The sequence below is a fragment of the Elephas maximus genome, chromosome 1 (genome assembly GCF_024166365.1).
Source record: "Elephas maximus indicus isolate mEleMax1 chromosome 1, mEleMax1 primary haplotype, whole genome shotgun sequence".
Lineage (NCBI taxonomy): Eukaryota > Metazoa > Chordata > Mammalia > Proboscidea > Elephantidae > Elephas > Elephas maximus.
The window spans coordinates 111,371,762-111,390,354 of NC_064819.1; the positions used below are offsets into that span (position 1 = coordinate 111,371,762).

Sequence of the window (18,593 nt, forward strand, 5' to 3'; positions counted from 1 at the left end):
ACTGTGGGCCTCAGCTGTTTGACAGGACGCTCATCCTTAGAACACACTTGCTATATTTAGCAGAACCTGCCAGGTTGAAGAGCCCTGGTGGTGCAGTGGTTAAGAGCTATGGCTGCTAACCAAAAGGTTGCAGTTTGAATCCACCAGCCACTCCTTGGAGACCGTATGGGGCAGTTCTACTCTGTCCTAAAGGGTTGCTATGAGTCAGAATCGACTCGACAGCAACGGGTTTGGCCAGGTTGTGGTCTGCAACTCTCAGGGCTGTTGTGGACTAAACTGCTTTCTTTGGGCCCTTGAGTCTGTAGACCCCTCAGCCTGCTAAGCTAAGCTACAAGCTTCTAGCTAAGCTTCAAGATCATTACATTAGTCTGGAAGACTTAATGTACCCCAAAGTACTTAATGTTCTCCTAGGGAGTTACCTGTTCTTCGGTAGGAAATAGATGACTAAGCAATCATTATCAACCCCATGGGGTAACTGAGCACAGATGAGCAAACAAGCCACAACCATGTGCCTACAAAGCCTACTTACTATGACATAAAGGAGGCAAGCAGCATTTTATTGAATAATATAGGACATATCATGACATCACTGTTCACTCTGGTATTAGTGTCATATGTTTCCCTTGAACACGACAGGATTTCTTTCCTGTATTGCACGGTAAATATTTCACAGTCTTAAAGTTCTCAGCAATAGAATCAAATGTAGTTTTTGCCTTGACATATCATCACGTGTGTTTCTATGCGTTAGCAAAATATTATCTCTGTCAAACTGTAAGTGCAAGCACCTTGAGTCAAGAGTTCTTTCCTCTTGATTAAAATGTGATAAAGGGTTAGCCTAATCACAGTGGCCATAACCACAAAAGGCCAACTTGCTTGTCAGAATCTGAAGAACTTAGAACAGGCAACTACATCAAAGAAGTAGGACTGAGTGCACTAACTGGTTCAATGGACAGTGGAAGTGGGTACCACAACTAAATAACAATTTACCCCAGGAAGCAAGTTGAAGATCTACCCAATATCATAGATAGCCCACAAAACAAATAAGAAACAACCATCATATGACAGACGTAGGGCCCCTAGGCCAAGAGAACGGACTGTTAGAAAAGAAAAACAAGAAAAGGTCACCCAATCATGACCTCAGTTCTTTGTCTTTAACCAGCCATAGTCTATAAGTAATTTACTCATAACGAATCCGTGCCTGTCAAAATTATATAAAAAGCATTTATAGATTATACTTCTTAGGATTTGGGTCTATTTATAGCCTGAGTGCTTATAGCCAGTTTCCCATTTTTGTTTTCTCATCTGTCACAATAAAAATCTCTTCATTGCCGAAGGCTTTGGTGAAAGTTGTTTCTCTACAATAAATGCAAATCAATACATCCATCAACATACATTTACTGAATATTGTCTGCAGAGAATGAGCTGTCGCAGGTATAGTGGATTGCAGAAACGAGCATAAGACATGATCCCTGTCCTCATAGGACTTCGGAAGTTACCATTTTATTCACACGTTTAACATTAGACATGTTTACAATTAAGAATTACTTTAACAGAACTTAAGAGTTCCAAGTGTTAGGAATCATATTAAGAGAAACAGAAATTTTCCAGATATCATTAATTTTTTTAGAGTCTAAGACGGTTCTTTCCAGAAAAGAAATTTAAGTATGCTGTTTTCATAGTGAATTTAATAATACACGAAGATTTTCATTCAAATGATATTATTTTTATTTAAAGCTTTAATCAAGTTATACATGAAAACCAAATTCTAACTTCTTAAGAGATGCCTTTTTTTGTTGTTGTTGTTTTTGGTCATTTAAGTATTTTTTTGTAAACCATCTATTCAGGTCTCTGAAGCAGTGAGGGTGATGTCAGATTCTTTGGTCCACTGTTAAAATACCAAACATATGCACCATTAGGATATTTGATGAACTAAATTCTAAGACAAAGTTAAGCAGCATGCTGCCGTAGAGCTCAGGTCTAGGTGCGATGGCTTCCAGGTTAGCGGATGGTGGCAGATGGATGGCAGTCACTCCTCCTGGAGGCCCTGGCCCTCCTGAGGCCCAGCAAGCATCATTTTCTTTGTTTATACTCAATTCGGCATTGTCCTTCTGGTTGCTGGACACCCACCAAATGGAGAGAACTCTAAAAACAGAAATAAAGAAAAGAAAAATGTAGAAATTAACAGATAGAAGCTAACATTTTTAGGCCTAAGGTTTATTCAATTGTAATTTTCTCTAAAAGGTACAAAGTTTAGGTTTGGAAGGTTGGGGGATGTTTGCATTGAGGAGTTTCACAATGTCAAGTGTCAACTTTAGCTTTCCATTCAAGGAACAAGAAAGGAAGTAAATCCCTTATCATAACAGCAGGCTCTTCACAGTTCCACAGGCCTCAAAGCTATGGGCCTCACAGGCCCCTTTACTTCTTCAGGCTAAAGAAAACCAAAAACCAGACCTGTTGCCACTGAGTCGATTCTGACTCATAGTGACCCTACAGGACAGAGTAGAACTGCCCCATAGAGTTTCCAAGGAGTGCCTATGGATTCAAACAGTCAACCTTTTGGTTAGCAGCCATAGCACTTAACCACTATACCACCTGGGTTTCCTCAGGTTAAAGAGAATACCACAAATAAAGTTTTTTCTACAAACTGGCTCAAAAGCAGCGACTCTTCATTTTTAATCACTGGGTGAAATCAGTATTCCACATGTTTTAAGTGCTTAAGAAACAACATGGTCTTGGTAGTGTGAACCACTATTTACAGTGTATTCGATTATGATCATAATTGTCTTAAAGGATACACTGCAGGTTCCAAATATTCTTCTGATTTTTTTTTTCCCAGTTATTTTTGTTGTTAGGTGCTGTCGAGTCGGTTCCAACTCATACAGACCCTATGCACAACAGAACGAAACACTGCCCAGTCTGGTGCCATCCTCACAAGTGTTGCTATGCTTGAGCCCATTGTTACAGCCACTGTGTTAATCTATCTCGTTGAGGGTCTTCCTATTTTTTGCTGACTCCCTACTTACCAAGCATGATGTCCTTCTCCAGGGACTGATCCCTCCTGACAACATATCCAAAGTATGTGAGACGCAGTCTTGCCATACTTGCTTCCAAGGAACATTCTGGTTGTACTTCTTGCAAGACAGATTTGTTCGTTTTTCTGTCAGTCCACGGTATATTCAATATTCTTCACCAACACCATAATTCAAAGGCGTCAATTCTTCTTCAGTCTTCCTTATTCATTGTTCAGATTTTGCATGCATATGAGGAGACGGAAAACACCGTGGCTTGGGTCAGGCGCATCTTTGTCCTCAAGGTGACATCTTTGCTTTTTAACACTTTAAAGAGATCTCTTGCAGCCGATTTGCCCAATGCAATGCGTCTTTTGATTTCTTGACTGCTGCTTCCATGGGTGTTGATTGTGGATCCAAATAAAATGAAATCCTTGACAACCTCAATCTTTTCTCCATTTATTGCTTATTGAGCCAGTTGTGAGGATTTTTGTATTCTTTATGTTGAGGTGTAATCCATACTGAAGGCTGTTGTCCTTGATCTTCATGAGTAAGTGCTCCAAGTTCTCTTCACTTTCAGCAAGTAAGACTGTGTCATCTGCATATTGTAGGTTGTTAATGAGTCTTCCTCCAATCCTGATGCCCCGTTCTTCTTCATATAGTCCAGCTTCTCAGATTATTTGCTCAGCATACAGATTGAATAGGTACGGTGAAAGGAGACAACCCTGACACACACCTTTCCTGACTTTAAACCATGCACTATCCCCTTGTTCTGTTCCAACAATTACAATTCTGTTTGAACAAGTACAACAATTACAATTCTTCTCCCTAGTTACAAAGGAGCCCTGGTGGTACAGTGGTTAAGCCCTTGGTTGCTAACTGAATGATCATCGGTTTGAACCCATCAGCTGCTCCTAGGGAGAAAAGACCTGACGATCTGCTCCCATAAAGATTATAGCCTAGGAAACCCTATGGGGCAGTTCGACTCTGTCCTATAGGGTCACTATGAGTTGGAATGGACTTGATGGCAGACAACAACAACAGTTACAAACAAGGTGTGATATGTGTGTATGAGGGAGGGGAAGCAGAGAAGGAGATCAGTTTCTTGCAAATAATACAAAAATTGTTGTGTGCTGCCCGAGTTCATTCCAATTCATTGCGACCCTGTATGACAGAGTAGAACTGCCCCCTAGGTTTCCAAGGCTGTAATCTTTACAGAAGCAGACTGTTACATCTTTCTCCTGCAAAGTGGCTAGTAGGTTGGAATTGCCAACCTTTCGGTTAGCAGCCGAGGGCTTAACCACTGTACGACCTGGGCTCTTTTAGTTGAGGCTTAGGAACTTGAAAAAATGTAGCAGCATAAGGGCTTTGTCTTGTCAACCTTTGGGGTTGGGAGGAGATGAGTAGTGAGGAAAAATGGGGTAGCTCCAATTTAGGTGAGCCAGAATGGGCTGATTAGCAAGGAGATTCTTTGGGGAGTTAATAGAATGAGTTGCAAGGCTTCCACAAACCCCATGAAATTCATCCACAATTTTGTGTGTATAAACAGATATGTACTTTTCTAGAAAGGGAATCCACAGGTTTTTGTGTTTCTCAGAATCCATGATCCCCCAAAAAGATAAAAACAAAACAAACAAAAAACCCAGTACGTTAGCAACAAAGTGGTTGCTGTTGCAAGCAAACTGAGGTGGTCTCCTATGAGCACTCACTAGAGAACAGCCCCATTGCCAACATCAGAGCCTTGCTGCCCAATCAAGGCTCCTCAAAAGCTTTGCAGTGTCTCATCACTGTTTGGTTTTGTTTGATTCTTAACGGAACGGACTTGAAATTAAACTAATCTAAGACATTTGGGGGATTTCTGAAGATCCTTTGAAATGAAATGAAACACTGGACCACTGAAAAACTGTATTTGGAAATTCTAGCATTTGATTTTTGTACTATAGTAGGTAAGTTTCCTTGGGGGAACTGATTTCCATGTCTAACTCTGGGGAACCAATGACTGACCTGCACTTAACAACAGAGTGTTGAGAACATCCTCTGGCACCACATCCCCTCCTGTCTCCTACAAACGAACTGCAGTCGGGTCAATTCCAACTTACGGGGACCCCATAGGGTTTCCAAGGCTGCAAATCTCTACGGAAGCAGACTGCCACATCTTTCTCCCTGGAGCCTCTGGTGGTTTCGAACCACCAACCTTTTGGTTAGCAATCCATCACCCTGCACCACCAGGGCTCCTTCCTGTCCCCTATAAGACCTTGGCCATTTGGAGGTCATTTCTTGTGCTTTTTGATCACCTCATTTTACAGTTTATTAAAACAAGTCCAATAATTAAATAATTACAACCAAACTCTCTATTTCTAGAATAACCATTGTGAAATGTAATACTGGATCATGAGAATTCACTTAGACTTGAACTTATACAAACTGAGATAACAGTCTTTAAAAAATGTCCATAGCAGTGTCAAAACAGAAATAGCATGTATGTAAAACAGGACAAATGAAATACAGCTAATAGAATTCTTGGGAACCCTGGTCGCATAGTGGTTAAGTCCTACGGCTGCTAACCAAGAGGTCAGCAGTTCGAATCCGCCAGGCGCTCCTTGGAAACTCCATGGGGCAGTTCTACTCTGTCCTGTAGGATCGCTGTGAGTCACAATCGACTCGATGGCAGTGGGTTTTTAATAGAATTCTTAGCTAGAAATAAACTGTTGCGATAAATCTTGCCTATGGAACTGGTCAAAATTACTGGTTCCCAGGAGTAAGTGTCACGTGGTATTCACAAATGTCATCCTTTCAGTCAGAAAAGGCACTCCCATGCCCTCTTTTAGGTGGGACAATATTTCTATGCTGAGTCAGTCCTGCTCAGAATCGTGACATCTAACTCAGTGGACCAACGAGGAACTAGTATGTGGTATCTTTGTCTGTAAAGCTTGCCCTAATCTTCATTTTGCCAACAAAACTACTCAGCTAAGAACCTTTGCAAAGAGTTTTTGATTTCTCTTTTATTGTAGAATTTTGAGAGTTCTTTATCACTCATAATTACTTGTACTCAACATATAAGTACATAAGACATCCAGGAAAAGTGGTGAAATGTGCATATTTATAACATAATATTTTCTGTTTCACTTATGCTCTTGTATAATTTCTATTGAAATTTGTCACCCAAAAGTTTTATTTCCCCTCCACACACTAGCCTTAGTATATCAAGAGTAAATCAAAGCACAAAATGCAATGTGAGTAGCCCTGACTTTGTAGCGCTTAATTGCTGAGCTTCAGCCTCAGTTTAAACAGCATCTTTTATCCAAAGTTTTCAAAATGGCTACTGAACACCGGAATTAAAGTGGCCTTTCCCTTATTTCCTAGTGTGGTCCCTAGACCAGCAGCATCAGCATCACTTGGAACTTGTTAGAAATGCAAAAAAAAAAAAATCTTTCTTTTTTTTTTTTTTTGTGCTTTAGATGAAGGTTTACAGAGCAAATTAGTTTCTCATTAAACAATCAATACACATCTTGTTCTGTGACATGGGGTTTGTGACATTGGTTGCCAGTCCCAAAACATGTTAATTAACACTTTCCCCTTCTCAACCTGGGTTCCCCATTATCAGCAATCCTGTCTCCTCCCGCCTTCTCGTCCTTGCCCCTGGGCTGGTGCGCCCATTTAGTCTCGTTTTGTTTTATGCGCCTGTCTAATCTTTGGCTGAAGGGTGAACCTCAGAAGTGACTTCAGTACTGAGTTAAAAGGGTGACCGGGGGCCATATTCTTGAGGTTCTTCCAGTGTCTGTCGGATCAGAAAGTCTGTTTTTTGTTTGTTTGTTTTTGTGAGCTAGAATTTTGTTCTACATTTCTCACCAACTCTGTCTGGGACCCTTCATTGTGATCCCTGTTAGAACAGTCAGTGGTGGTAGCTGGGCACCATCTAGTTGTCCCGGACTCAGTCTAGCAGAGGATACGGTAGTTGTGGTCCATCAGTCCTTTGGACTAATCTTTCCCTTGTGTCTTTGGTTTTCTTCATTCACCCTTGTTCCAGATGGGGTGGGACCAGTGGAGTATCTTAGATGGTCACTCACAAGCTTTTAAGACCCCAGATGTTACTCACCAAAGTAGGAGTGGAACATTTTCTTTATAAACGATGTTATGCCAATTGAGCTAGATGCCCCCTGAGACCATGGCTCCCAACTCTCAGCCCAGTAATTTGGTCCCTCAGGAAGTTTGATGTGTCTATGCAGCTTTCATGACCTTGCCTTTGTCAAGTTTTGCTGGCTCTCCCAGTATTGTGTACTGTCTTACCCTTCACCAAAGTTACCACTTATCTATTGTCTAGTTAGTGTTTTTCCCTCCCAGGCCTCCCCTCCCTTGTAACCATCGGAGATTGTTTTCTTTTTGTGTGTAAGCCTTTTCACAAGTTTTTAAATAGTGGTCTCATAAAATATTTGTCCTTTTGTGATTGAATTATTTCACTCAGCATAACGCCCTCCAGATTCATCCATGCTGTAAGATGTTTTGAAGATTCATCGTTGTTCTTTATTATTGTGTAGTATTCCATTGTATGTTTATACCACAGTTTGCTTATCCATGCATCTGTTGATGGGTGCCTAGGTTGTTTCCATCTTTTTGCTATTGTGAACAATGCTGCAACGAACATGGGTGTGCATATGTCTATTAGTGTGATGGCCCTTATTTCTCTAGGATATATTCCCAGGAGTGGGATTGCTGGATCGTATGGCATTTCTATTTCTAACTTTTTAAGGAGGTGCCATATCATGTTCCAAAATGGTTGTACCATTCTGCATTCCCACAAGCAGTGCATAAGAGTTACAATCTCCTTGCAGCCTCTCCAACATTTGTTATTTTCTATTTTTTTTTTTATTTGTGCCAGTAATGTTGGGGTGAGACAGTATCTCACTGTGGTTTTGATTTGTGTTTCTCTAATGGCTAGTTTTTTAATGGCTAGTGATCTTGAGCATTTCCACATTTGTCTGTTAGCTGCCTGAATGTCTTCTTTGGTGTAGTGTCTGTTCATATCCTTTGCCCATTTTTTAATTAGATTATTTGTCTTCTTGTTGTAAATGTGTTAGATTTCCAGTAGATTGCAGAGATTAGACCTTTGTTGGATTTGTCATGGCCAAAACATTTTCCCCAGTCTGTATGTTCTCTTTTTACTCTTTTAGTGAAGTCTTTTGATGAGCGTGTATAACTTTTAGAAGATCCCAGCTATCTAGCTTACCTTCTGGTGTTTGTGTATCGTTAGTTATGGTTTGTATCCTGTTTATGCCATGTATTAGGGCCTCTAGCACTGACCTCATTTTTTTCTTCTACGATCTTTATACTTTTTGGTTTTATATTTAGGTCTTTGATCCATTTTGAATTAGTTTTTGTTTATGGTGTGAGGTATCATTTTTTTTGGAGATGAACCTGCTTTGCCAGAACCATTTGTTAAAAAGACTGTCTTTTCCCCATTTGACAGACTTTGGGCCTTTGTAGAAGATCCGATGACTGTAGATGGATGGATTTAGCTGTGGGCTCTTGATGCTGTTCCATTGGTCGATGTGTCTGTCACTGTACCTGTACCAGGCTGTTTTGACTACCAGAGCTGTATAGTAGGTTCTACGGTCAGGTAGTCTGAGGACTCCTTCTTTATTCTTCTTCTTCAATAGTGGTTTACTTATCTGGGGCCTCTTCCCTTTCCATATAAAATTAATAATTAGTTTTTCCATCTCTTTAAAGAATGCTGTTGGTATTTGGATTGGGATTGCATTGTATTTGTAGATTGCTTTGGGTAGAATCGACATTTTCACAATGTTGAGTCTACCTATCCAGGAACATGGTATGTTTTTCCATTTATGTAGGTCTCTTTTGGTTTCTTGCAGTAGTGTTTTGTAGTTTTCTTTATAGGTATTTTATATCCCTGGTTAGATTTATTCCTAAGTATTTTATTTTTTTAGGGGCTATTATAAACGGTGCAAACCCTAGTAACATAGTGGTTAAGTGCTGTGGCTGCTAACCAAAAGGTCAGCAGTTCAAATCCACCAGGTACTCTTTGGAAACTCCATGGGGCAGTTCTACTCTGTCCTATAGGGTCGCTCTGAGTCGGAATTGACTCAACAGCAACGGGTTTTATTATAAATGGTATTGCTTACCTGATTACCTTTTTGTAGTTCTCTTTATTGGTGTATAGGAATCCAACTGATTTTTCTATGTTTATCTTGTATCTTGCTACTCTGCTAAATCTATTAGTTCCAGTAGTTTTCTCATGGAGTCTTTTGGGTTTTCTATGCTTAGTATCGTATCATCTGCAATAGGGGCAGTTTTACTTCTTCATCACCAATTTGGATGCCGTTTATGTCTTTTCCTTGCCTTACTGTTCCAAAAAAAAAAACAAAAAAAAAATTTTTTTTTCCCACTGTTCTAGCTAGGAATTCCAGCACAATGTTAAATAGGAGTGGTGATAAAGAGCATCCTTGTCTTGTTCCTGTTCTCAGGGGGAACATTTTCAGCCTCTCTCCATTAAGAATGATGTTGGCTGTTGGTTTCATATAGATGCCCTTTATTATGTTGAAGAATTTCCCTTCTATACCTATTTTATTGAGAGTTTTTATCAGGAATGGATGTTGGACTTTATCTAATGCTTTTTTGCATCAATTGAGATGATCATGTGATTCTTTTATCTATATGATTATGCTGATTGATTCTGTAATGTTAAACCATCTTTGCATGCCTGGTATGAATCACACTTGGTCGTGGTGTATTATTTTTTTGATATGATGCTGAATTCCACTGGCTAGAATTTTGTTGAGAATTTTTGCATCTATATTCATGAGACATATTGGTCTGTAAGTTTCTTTTTTTTTTTGTGGTGTCTTTGCCTGGTTTTCATATCAGGGTTATGCTGATTTCATGGAACGAATTTGGAAGTATCCTTTCCTTTTCTATGTTCTGAAATAGTTTGAGTAGTTTTGGTGTAAGCTCTTCAAATGTTTGGTACAATTCTCCAGTGAAGCCATCTGGGCCAGGGCTTTTTCTTTTGGGGGGCAGGGGGAGTTTTTTATTTTTTAATTACCTTTTCAATCTCCTCTCTTGTTATGGGTCTGTTCAGATTTTCAACTGCAGTTTGGGTAGGTAGTGTCTTTCTAGAAATATGTCCATTTCCACTAGGTTTTCAAATTTGTTGTTTTTCATGGTACTCTGTTATGATCCTTTTTATTTCAGTTGGGTCTGTTGCAATGTCCTCCATTTCGTTTCTTAATTGGGTTATTTGTGTCCTCTCCTGTTTTTCTCTTGTCAGTTGGGCCAATGGTTTGCTGATTTTGTTGATCCTTTCAAAGAACCAACTTTTTGTTTTGTTGACTCTTTCTAGTGTTTTTCTATTCCATTTATTTCTGCTCTGATCTTTATTATTTCCTTTCTTCTGGTGGCTGTGGACTTCTTTTACTTTTTTTTCTCTTTCTATTTGTTCGAGCTGTGTAGCTAATGTTTTGATTTTGTCCCTTTCTTCTTTTTTGATGTGTGCATCTATTGCTATAAATTGACCACTGAGTACTGCCTTTACTGTGTCCCAAAGGTTTTGGTATATGTGTTTTCATTCTCATTTGATTCTAGGAATCTTTTTTATTCCATTTTTTATTTCTGCTATTACCGGTTTTTAACCAGGGTGTTGTTATTCAGTTTCCATGTATTTGATTTTGATTCCTTGCTCTTCCTGTTATTAATTTCTACTTTGATGGCATTGTGATCAGAGAAGATACTTTGTATTATTTCAATATTTTGGATTTTGTTGAGGGTTGCTTTGTGGCCTAAGATATGGTTTATTCTGGAGAATGTTCCATGTGCATTGGAAAAGAATGTGTACTTTACTGCTGTTGGGTGGAGTAGTCTCTATATATTTATGAGGTCAAGTTGGTTGACTGTGGCCTTTAGATCTTCTGTATCTTTGGTGAGTTTCTTTCTAGATGTTCTGTCCTTTATCAAGAATTGTGTACTGTAGTCTCCTGCTATTATTGTGGAACTGTCAGTTTCTCTTTTCAGTGCTGTTAGAGTTTGTTTTATGTATATTGGGTACATAGATATTTATTAAGATTATGTATTCTTGGTGGACTGTCCCTTTAATCATTATATAATGTCCTTCTTTGTCTTTTGTGGTAAATTTTGTTTTAAAGTCTATTTTATCTGAGATTAGTATTGTCACTTCTGCTCTTTTTTAGTTGCTGTTTGCTTGATATATATACTTTTTCCATTCTTTGATTTTTAAATGTATTTATGTCTTTGTTTTTAAGGTGTGTTTCTTGTAGATAGCAAGAAATTGAAAAATTTTGAGCCTGACCTCAGACCTAACAGATCGAGATATCTGGGGTGGGCTCACCATTCTGTGTTCTAATAAGCCCTACAGGTGATGCTGACACTTGCTCCAGTTTGAGAGCTACTAATCTAGGAGAAAGGAGCCCTGGTGGCACAATGGTTAAGTGCTCAGCTGCCAACCAGAAAGGTTGGTGGTTTGAACCTACCCAGAAGCTTCACAGGAGAAAGACCTGGTGATGATTACAGCCTAGAAAACCCTATGGGGTAGTTCTGCTCTGTCACATGAGATTGCTATAAGTGGAAATCAACTAGATGGTACCTAACAACAACAGTCTAGGAGAACAGATAAAGACACAGAGAAGTTAAATAATTGGAATAGTCATTTGGTAGTACATGACTCCTTCATTTTTGTTCAGTTTTTACTGTTGGTTGGTTTTCATTCATGCCATGGCTTTACAAAGAGACCAAGGGATATGACTGGCATCCAAAACCAATGGTGCACTTTTGGACCTACACACATGCCTTTGGGAGACAAGCTCAATGTCAAAAAAAAAAAAAAAATTTTTTTTTTTTTTTTTCAATGTCAAGGCCATGTTTATTTAACACAGGGAAAAGGGTCAAATTGGTAAATTCATTGAGGGGCATCCTAACACTGTAAGTGGTGGAAACACAGCTATTATATCCTGGTCGTGTGATAAACCCAGATGAATCTATTTTGACTCATAGTGACCCTATAGGACAGAGTAGAAGTGCCCCATAGTGCCTCATCTTTCTCTTGCAGAGCAGCTGGTGGGTTCGAACCGCCAACCTTTCAGTTAGCAGCCTAGTGCTTCACCAGTGCACCACCAAGGCTCCTCTGGCCATGTGCTAATGAGGCATATAGATCTAATAGGTTAGATTTTCAAATTAAGGTGACCCAGCATCTTTTCAGTCTGGTTCGATCTAAGGCACCTGTCAAGATCCGGCCTAAGGGAGGATCATCAGCTCATCTCTAGCAATTTAAACCAAGGGTTTAGAATATATACCAAATTTGAAAATCATCATGACATTTAAAATTCTGAAAACATTTACCTGTTTTGGTAATGGGTCCAGAAGGGTACAGTCATATTTATAAAGTATTAAAATAACACATATTTGAATCTCTAGCAGAGCAAGCCACCTGAAAGAAAAATATAAAAGAGTTACTTGGTTGCAGAAGATACATAAGTATCTACTAACAGTATATTTAGAGAGTAAAAAAAAAAAAAAAAAAATATTTCACAGGACTTATGTTTTTCTTTGCAATATAAATTTTTACTATGAAAAGGAAAGAGTAAGAACTTGCTCTTTTCTTTCATAATACCACCTACTTCACAGGGAAGGACCCCTGGTGGCACAATGGTTAGGCACTCATCTGTTAACTGAAAGGCTGGTGGTTCAAGCCCACCCAAACGCTCAGTGGTATAAAAACGTGTCGATCTGCTCCTGAAAAGATTATAGCCTAAAAAACCATATGGGACAGTTCTACTCTGTCATACGGGGTTGTTGTGAGTTGAAAATCGATTCCAAGGCACTTAACAACAACTCCATTGGATAGCTGGGATGATTAAATTGCTTAACAAGTATGTAAAATGCTTACTCAGAGGAAGCACTCAATAAATGAGAACCCCAGGTCTCTCTCCCAAGTTTTAGATCTGTGCTTTTCAATATGGTAGCCATTTGCTGCACATGTCTATTTAAATTTAAATAAATTAAAAATAAATGAAATGAAAAATTTCAGTTCCTCAGTTGCATTTGCCACATTACAAGCGCTCAATAACCACATGTGGCTATTGGCTACCATACTGGACGGTACATATATAGAATATTTTGATCATCACAGAAAGTTCCATTGGACAGTCCTACATGGGTCTAGACCCTTGCTGCTCACTGGACATTACTGCCTGAATGCTTTAAAAACCAAAATCAAAAACCAAACCTGTTGCCATCAAGTCGATTCCGACTCATAGCAACCCTAAAGGACAGAGTAGAACGGCCCCATAGGGTTTCCAAGGAGCACCTGGTGTATTTGAACTCCCAGTGTTTTGGTTAGCAGCCATAGCTCTTAACCACTACGCCACTAGGGTTTCTGAATGCTCTAAAAAAACCAAACCCAGTGCCATCGAGTCGATTCCGACTCATAGCCCTACAATATATTGATACTCATTTATTTATAAATTACCTATACGTACAAATGTATTAGTTTATTGCCTACTTTCTAAAACAAGTACAAATAGAAACTAAAAAGCAAATAAAGTATAAATGGAATTCGGCTATTTATTCTTGCATCTCGATGGATGGTTTTCAGCTCCCCTCAGCATACGCAAACTCTCTTTGGACTGAAGCCCTTAATGAGTACATTGTTGTTATTAGGTGCCTTTGAGTTGGTTCCAACTCATAGCAACCCTATGTACAACAGAACAAAACATTACCCAGTCCTGCGCCATCCTCACAATCATTGTTATGCTTGAGCCCATTGTTGCAGCTAGTGTTGTCGATCCATCTTGTCGTGGGACTTCCTCTTTTTCACTGACCCTCTACTTTACCAGGCATTATGTCCTTCTCCAGGTTCTGATCCCTTCTGATATAATATGTCCAAAGTATGTGAGAAGAAATCTCACCATCCTTGCTTCTAAGGAGCATTCTGGCTGTACTTCTTTCAAGAGAGATTTGTTCATTCGTTTGGCAGTCCATGGTATATTCAGTATTCTTCACCAACACCACAATTCAAAGGCATCAATTATTCTTCGGTCTTTCTTATCCACTGTCCAGCTTTCACATGTATATGCAGCAAGTGAAAACATCATGGCTTGGGTCACCAGAACCTTAGTCCCTGAAGTGACATCTCTGCTTTTTAACATTTTAAAGAGATCTTTTGCAGATTTGCACAACGCAATGCATCTTTTGATTTCTTGACTGCTGCTTCCATGGCTGTTGATTGTGGATCCAAGTAAAATGAAATCTTTGACAACTTCAATCTTTTCTCCATTATCATGATGTTGCTCATTGGTCCAGTTGTGAGGGTTTTTGTTTTCTTTATGTTGAGGAGTAATCCGTACTGAAGACTATGGTCTTTGATCTTCATCAGTTAAGTGCTTCAAGTCCTCTTCACTTTCAGCAAGCAAGGTTGCGTCATCTGCATATTGCAGGTTGTTAATGTATCTTCCTCCAATCCTGATGCCACATTCTTCTTCATATAGTCCAGTATCTCAGATTATTTGCTCATCATACAGACTGAATTAGTTTGGTGAAAGAATACAACCCTGACTCACATCTTTTCTGACTTTAAACCACACAGTATCCACTTATTCTGATCAAAAGACTGCTTCTTGATCTATGCACAGGTTCCTCATGAGCACAGTCAAGTGTTCTGGAATTTCCATCCTTTGCAATGTTATCCAGAATTTGCTATGATCCCGCAAGGTGAATGATAACTGACTACTTTTGTGTGGCCTTTCTAGCCATGGTCTTGTAACTCCCACCCAGGTGATTGGGAAGGACTGTGTGATAGGGTTATCCAAGGAGATTGGTCAGTTTTGCCTTAAAAAAGAGCCAATTCCAGAGCTTACCACCAAGGAAGGAGAGACCCAGCAGGAGAGACCCTGCAGCAGAGACCTGGCAGCAGGAGACAGAGTGGTTGGCTTCCTGGCCCAAGGGGAGAGAAAGCTGAGTGCCTTTGAGCAGAGACTGAGGGCCAGGGAGAGGCATGCCTGTGAGCACAGCTGGGGAGAGGCTATCCTGATGAAGAACTGTATCCTGAGTGTTCTTGAGCCTGAATTGTAACTGTTACTTCCCTAATAAACCCTATATTGTGAGAATGGTCTGTGAGTTCTGTCTGGCCACTTCAGTGAATTATTGTACCCAGTAGAGAGTGCTGGAGGAGGGACAGTTGGTGTCAGAATCGGTACAGATGAAGGAAAGAGGAGTCATGTCTGACCTCACTTCATAAGAATCCGCCTTGGGCTGTTGATCTTGGTTCTCCTTCCCCCTTGTGGGGTTAGAGAAGGTCAGACACTGTCCCCAAGCCATTTTTATAGATCCACAAGGTTGAATGCCTTTGCATAGTCAGTAAAACACAGATAAACATCTTTCTGTATTCTCTGCTTTCAGCCAGGTTCCATCTGACATCAGCAACGATATCCCTGGTTCTACATCCTCTTCTGAATCCAGCTTGAATTTCTGGCAGTTCCCTGTCTATGTACTGCTGCAACCACTTTTGAATGATCTTCAAAATGAGTACATTAGCATCTTGCCTAGTCCAGTGGGCTGGAAAATTGGGAGTTATCATAGACTCAGTTCTATCCTTCATCTCTCATATCCAATCAATCATCAAGTCATTTAGCTACTGTATACGAGAGCTGGGTATACGAGATTGCTTGATATTATCTCATAGGTCACTGATGCTCTGTTAATTTTTGTTTTTCGGTCTTTTTCATCTATGTACTTCATTTTAGATAGTTTCCATTGCTATGTTAAGTTCCCTGATCTTTTCTTTTATAGTATCTAATCATCTGTTAATCCCACCCAGTGTATTTTTTATTTAAGATATTGGATTTTTCATTTCTAGAAGTTTGATTTAGATATTTTTAAATCTCCCATTTCTCTCATCATTGTGTTAATGCTTTCTTCTACTTTTTTAAATATGTGGAATATATTTTAAATGGCTATTTCTAATATCTGTAATTGGTGCATCTATTTCTTTTGAATTATTTTCTCTTGCTATGTATTATATTGTCTTGATTCTTCTAGACCTGGTAATTTTTTATTAAATGAAAGACTGTGTAAATCTTAAGTGTCATGGAGCTGGATTGTATTGTATTCCTTTACTTTTAGACTTTAACATGGCATGTAGTTACTTGCTTAGAATTAGTTTGATCTTTTCAAAACATGTTTTTAAGCTTTGTTAAGGCAACTACACAGCAGTCTTTAGTTTAAGATAATTTAACCCACTATTTTTACTAAAGCAATACCCCTCTAAGGACTCCACTTGATGGTCCACGTGTTATAAGATCTTTCCACTCTGGCTGGGAGGAACACAGCCCTCCATGACTTGTGTGAGCTCTACATTGTTCAGCTTATTACTCTCTGGTTGTTCTTTCTTCCAACTCAGTAGTTTCCTTTCACACATGCACAGATGAGTACTTAGCCAAATATTCAAGGAGACCTCTTTACCGATCTCTGAAGCAAGCACATACATGTGCTCTGTGATGGTTAAGGTTATGTCTTAACTTGGCTAGGGCATGATTCTCAGTGGTTTGGCAGATATTATGTAATCATCCTTCATTTTGTGTTCTGATGTCAGCAGCCAATCAGTTGAAAGGGGAGTTTCCTTAGGGGTGTGGCCTACATCCAATATATATGGATGTTCTGGCACAAAGCTCTCTCTCTCTTGATCCTGCATCCAACTCATCATCCTCTGATCTCTAGTTCTTGGGACATGAGCCAGCAGCCTGCTGCCTGACCCGCAGATTTTGGGATTTGCCAGCTCCCATAACCCTGTGAGCCAGCAGCCTTCTGCCTGACCTGCTGATTATGGGTTGGTTAGCCCCTGCAACCATGTGAGTCAAAAGAAGCCTCCAGCCTGATGCCTGACCATGGATTTGGGACTTACCAGCTTCCACAACTGCGTAAGCCATTTCTTTGAAATAAATCTCTCCACATATATTTATATACATGCTTCACTGGTTTTCCTCCTCTAGAGAACCCAGCCTAAGACACGCTCATTCTCTCTCTGCCTCCCTCTCTTGTCTCTCACCCCAAAACTCCCTTCTTTCCGGTATTCTTCCCCACAAATTCTAGTCTCTATAGCCTGCCTGAACTTTGATCTCTGTCTCCTTAATGTAGCGAGACTTCCTTATCTGTTTGGGTTTTCCCCTTCTTGCACTGTGACCTGGAAACTGCCATAGGCAGTAAGCTGGGACAATCGTAGGGCTCACCTCATTCCTCTGTTTTTCTTGGGTGCTTTGTCCTACACTGCCTATTTTGCCCAGTTCTCAAGTTATTTAAGGTAGGAAGATAAAATTGATTCCCGTTACTTTGTCATGGCCAGGAATGAGAGTTTCAAATTGTTAGAAATTTGGCAAAAACTTGGTCATGAAAAAATTTGAACTTGCACACCAATTAGCAAAGTTGCCTTTTCTTAGAATCACTGCTTAACGTAATCCAAATCAGTAAAGACTGGACCTGTCTTATTTCATAGGCACTGATATTCTCTTGGAACAAATTATCTTGAGCATTTATAAGCAGGATAACATTTTCATCATAAATATCTGTGAAGATTTATTGTGGTATCCAAGTAGTTTATAACAATACTTGCAGCGCTCCAGATTCCATTTGAAATAAAACATAGCCAAGATGTTTTAAGAACACCAGTGGGGACATAAATTATTTGCCATTATACCAGATCATTCATATTCATTCATTTACTCATTCAGTCAATAAAATTGAGGATTCAAAGATGAATAAAATATGTTTTGTACTTTCTGTGAAGATTATAATCTGTATGGAGAGACAAACATATAAATGGAAAACTATAATACAGTGAGATAAGGATTTCAGTTGAGACATGTGTAAAGTGCCACAAAACAGAGAAAAGGGTAGAAAGCACAGGTAGTTAAATTTGCTTTATGGAAGACACTACCTTTCAACATCTATTCATTTGTTCACTTAACATATATCAGGCACCAGTAATGGGCTATGCACTGTGAAAAGCCCAACAATACAGGTTAAAGACACAATTCTTCTTCTATGAGAGATATGGTAATCAGCAATGATGACTCAGTACAATAGTTGTTATGGCTGAGATGTGCCCATGGAGCATAGAAGTGGACAAGAAGGATGACTCAGCCCAAAAATGAGCAACTGCAAAGATCTGAAGAGACAGGCTTGCAACAGAGAGAATCAGCATTCAGGGAATGTCAGGTACTATAGGGTTGCAAGAATTTGGATTTCAAGTGGTGGCTATGATGGGAGAGGAGTCTGCAGAGATAGGAAGGGGACAGATCTTCAAGGCTGACTATGCTCTGTTACGACATTTGGAAGGAAATGTGGAGGCACTGAAAGATTGTGTGTGTGTGTACGTGTATGTAAGATGAGGAAACGATGATAAATTCGTGTTTTAGAAAGTTCATTCCAGTAGCAGAGTGAAGGATAGAATGGATGGAAGTGAAACTGAAGGTGGAAATACCAATATGGAAACTGATTTAGTAATCCAGGAAATCAATGATGAGGAACTACACTGAGGAAGTAGTGGAGGGGCTGGAGTTAAGGGGAGGA

General features: G+C 39.5%; 1 protein-coding gene across 3 annotated transcripts in view; it reads right to left on the bottom strand.

Annotated features, from left to right (window-relative positions):
- Window positions 1-559: 559 nt before the first annotated feature.
- Window positions 560-18,593, bottom strand: part of LOC126081623 (24-hydroxycholesterol 7-alpha-hydroxylase) — a 104,467-nt gene continuing 86,433 nt past the window's right edge. For 2 of the 3 annotated variants that reach the window (XM_049893577.1, XM_049893570.1), the window contains exons 11-12: window positions 12,372-12,459; window positions 560-2,142 (exon numbers count right to left, since the gene is read on the bottom strand). In XM_049893577.1, coding sequence (XP_049749534.1) covers window positions 2,071-2,142; window positions 12,372-12,459 — 160 coding nt within the window. In that variant the 3' untranslated portion in view covers window positions 560-2,070. The remainder of the gene's footprint in view (window positions 2,143-12,371; window positions 12,460-18,593) is intronic. The other variant, XM_049893586.1, reaches the window with a different exon arrangement.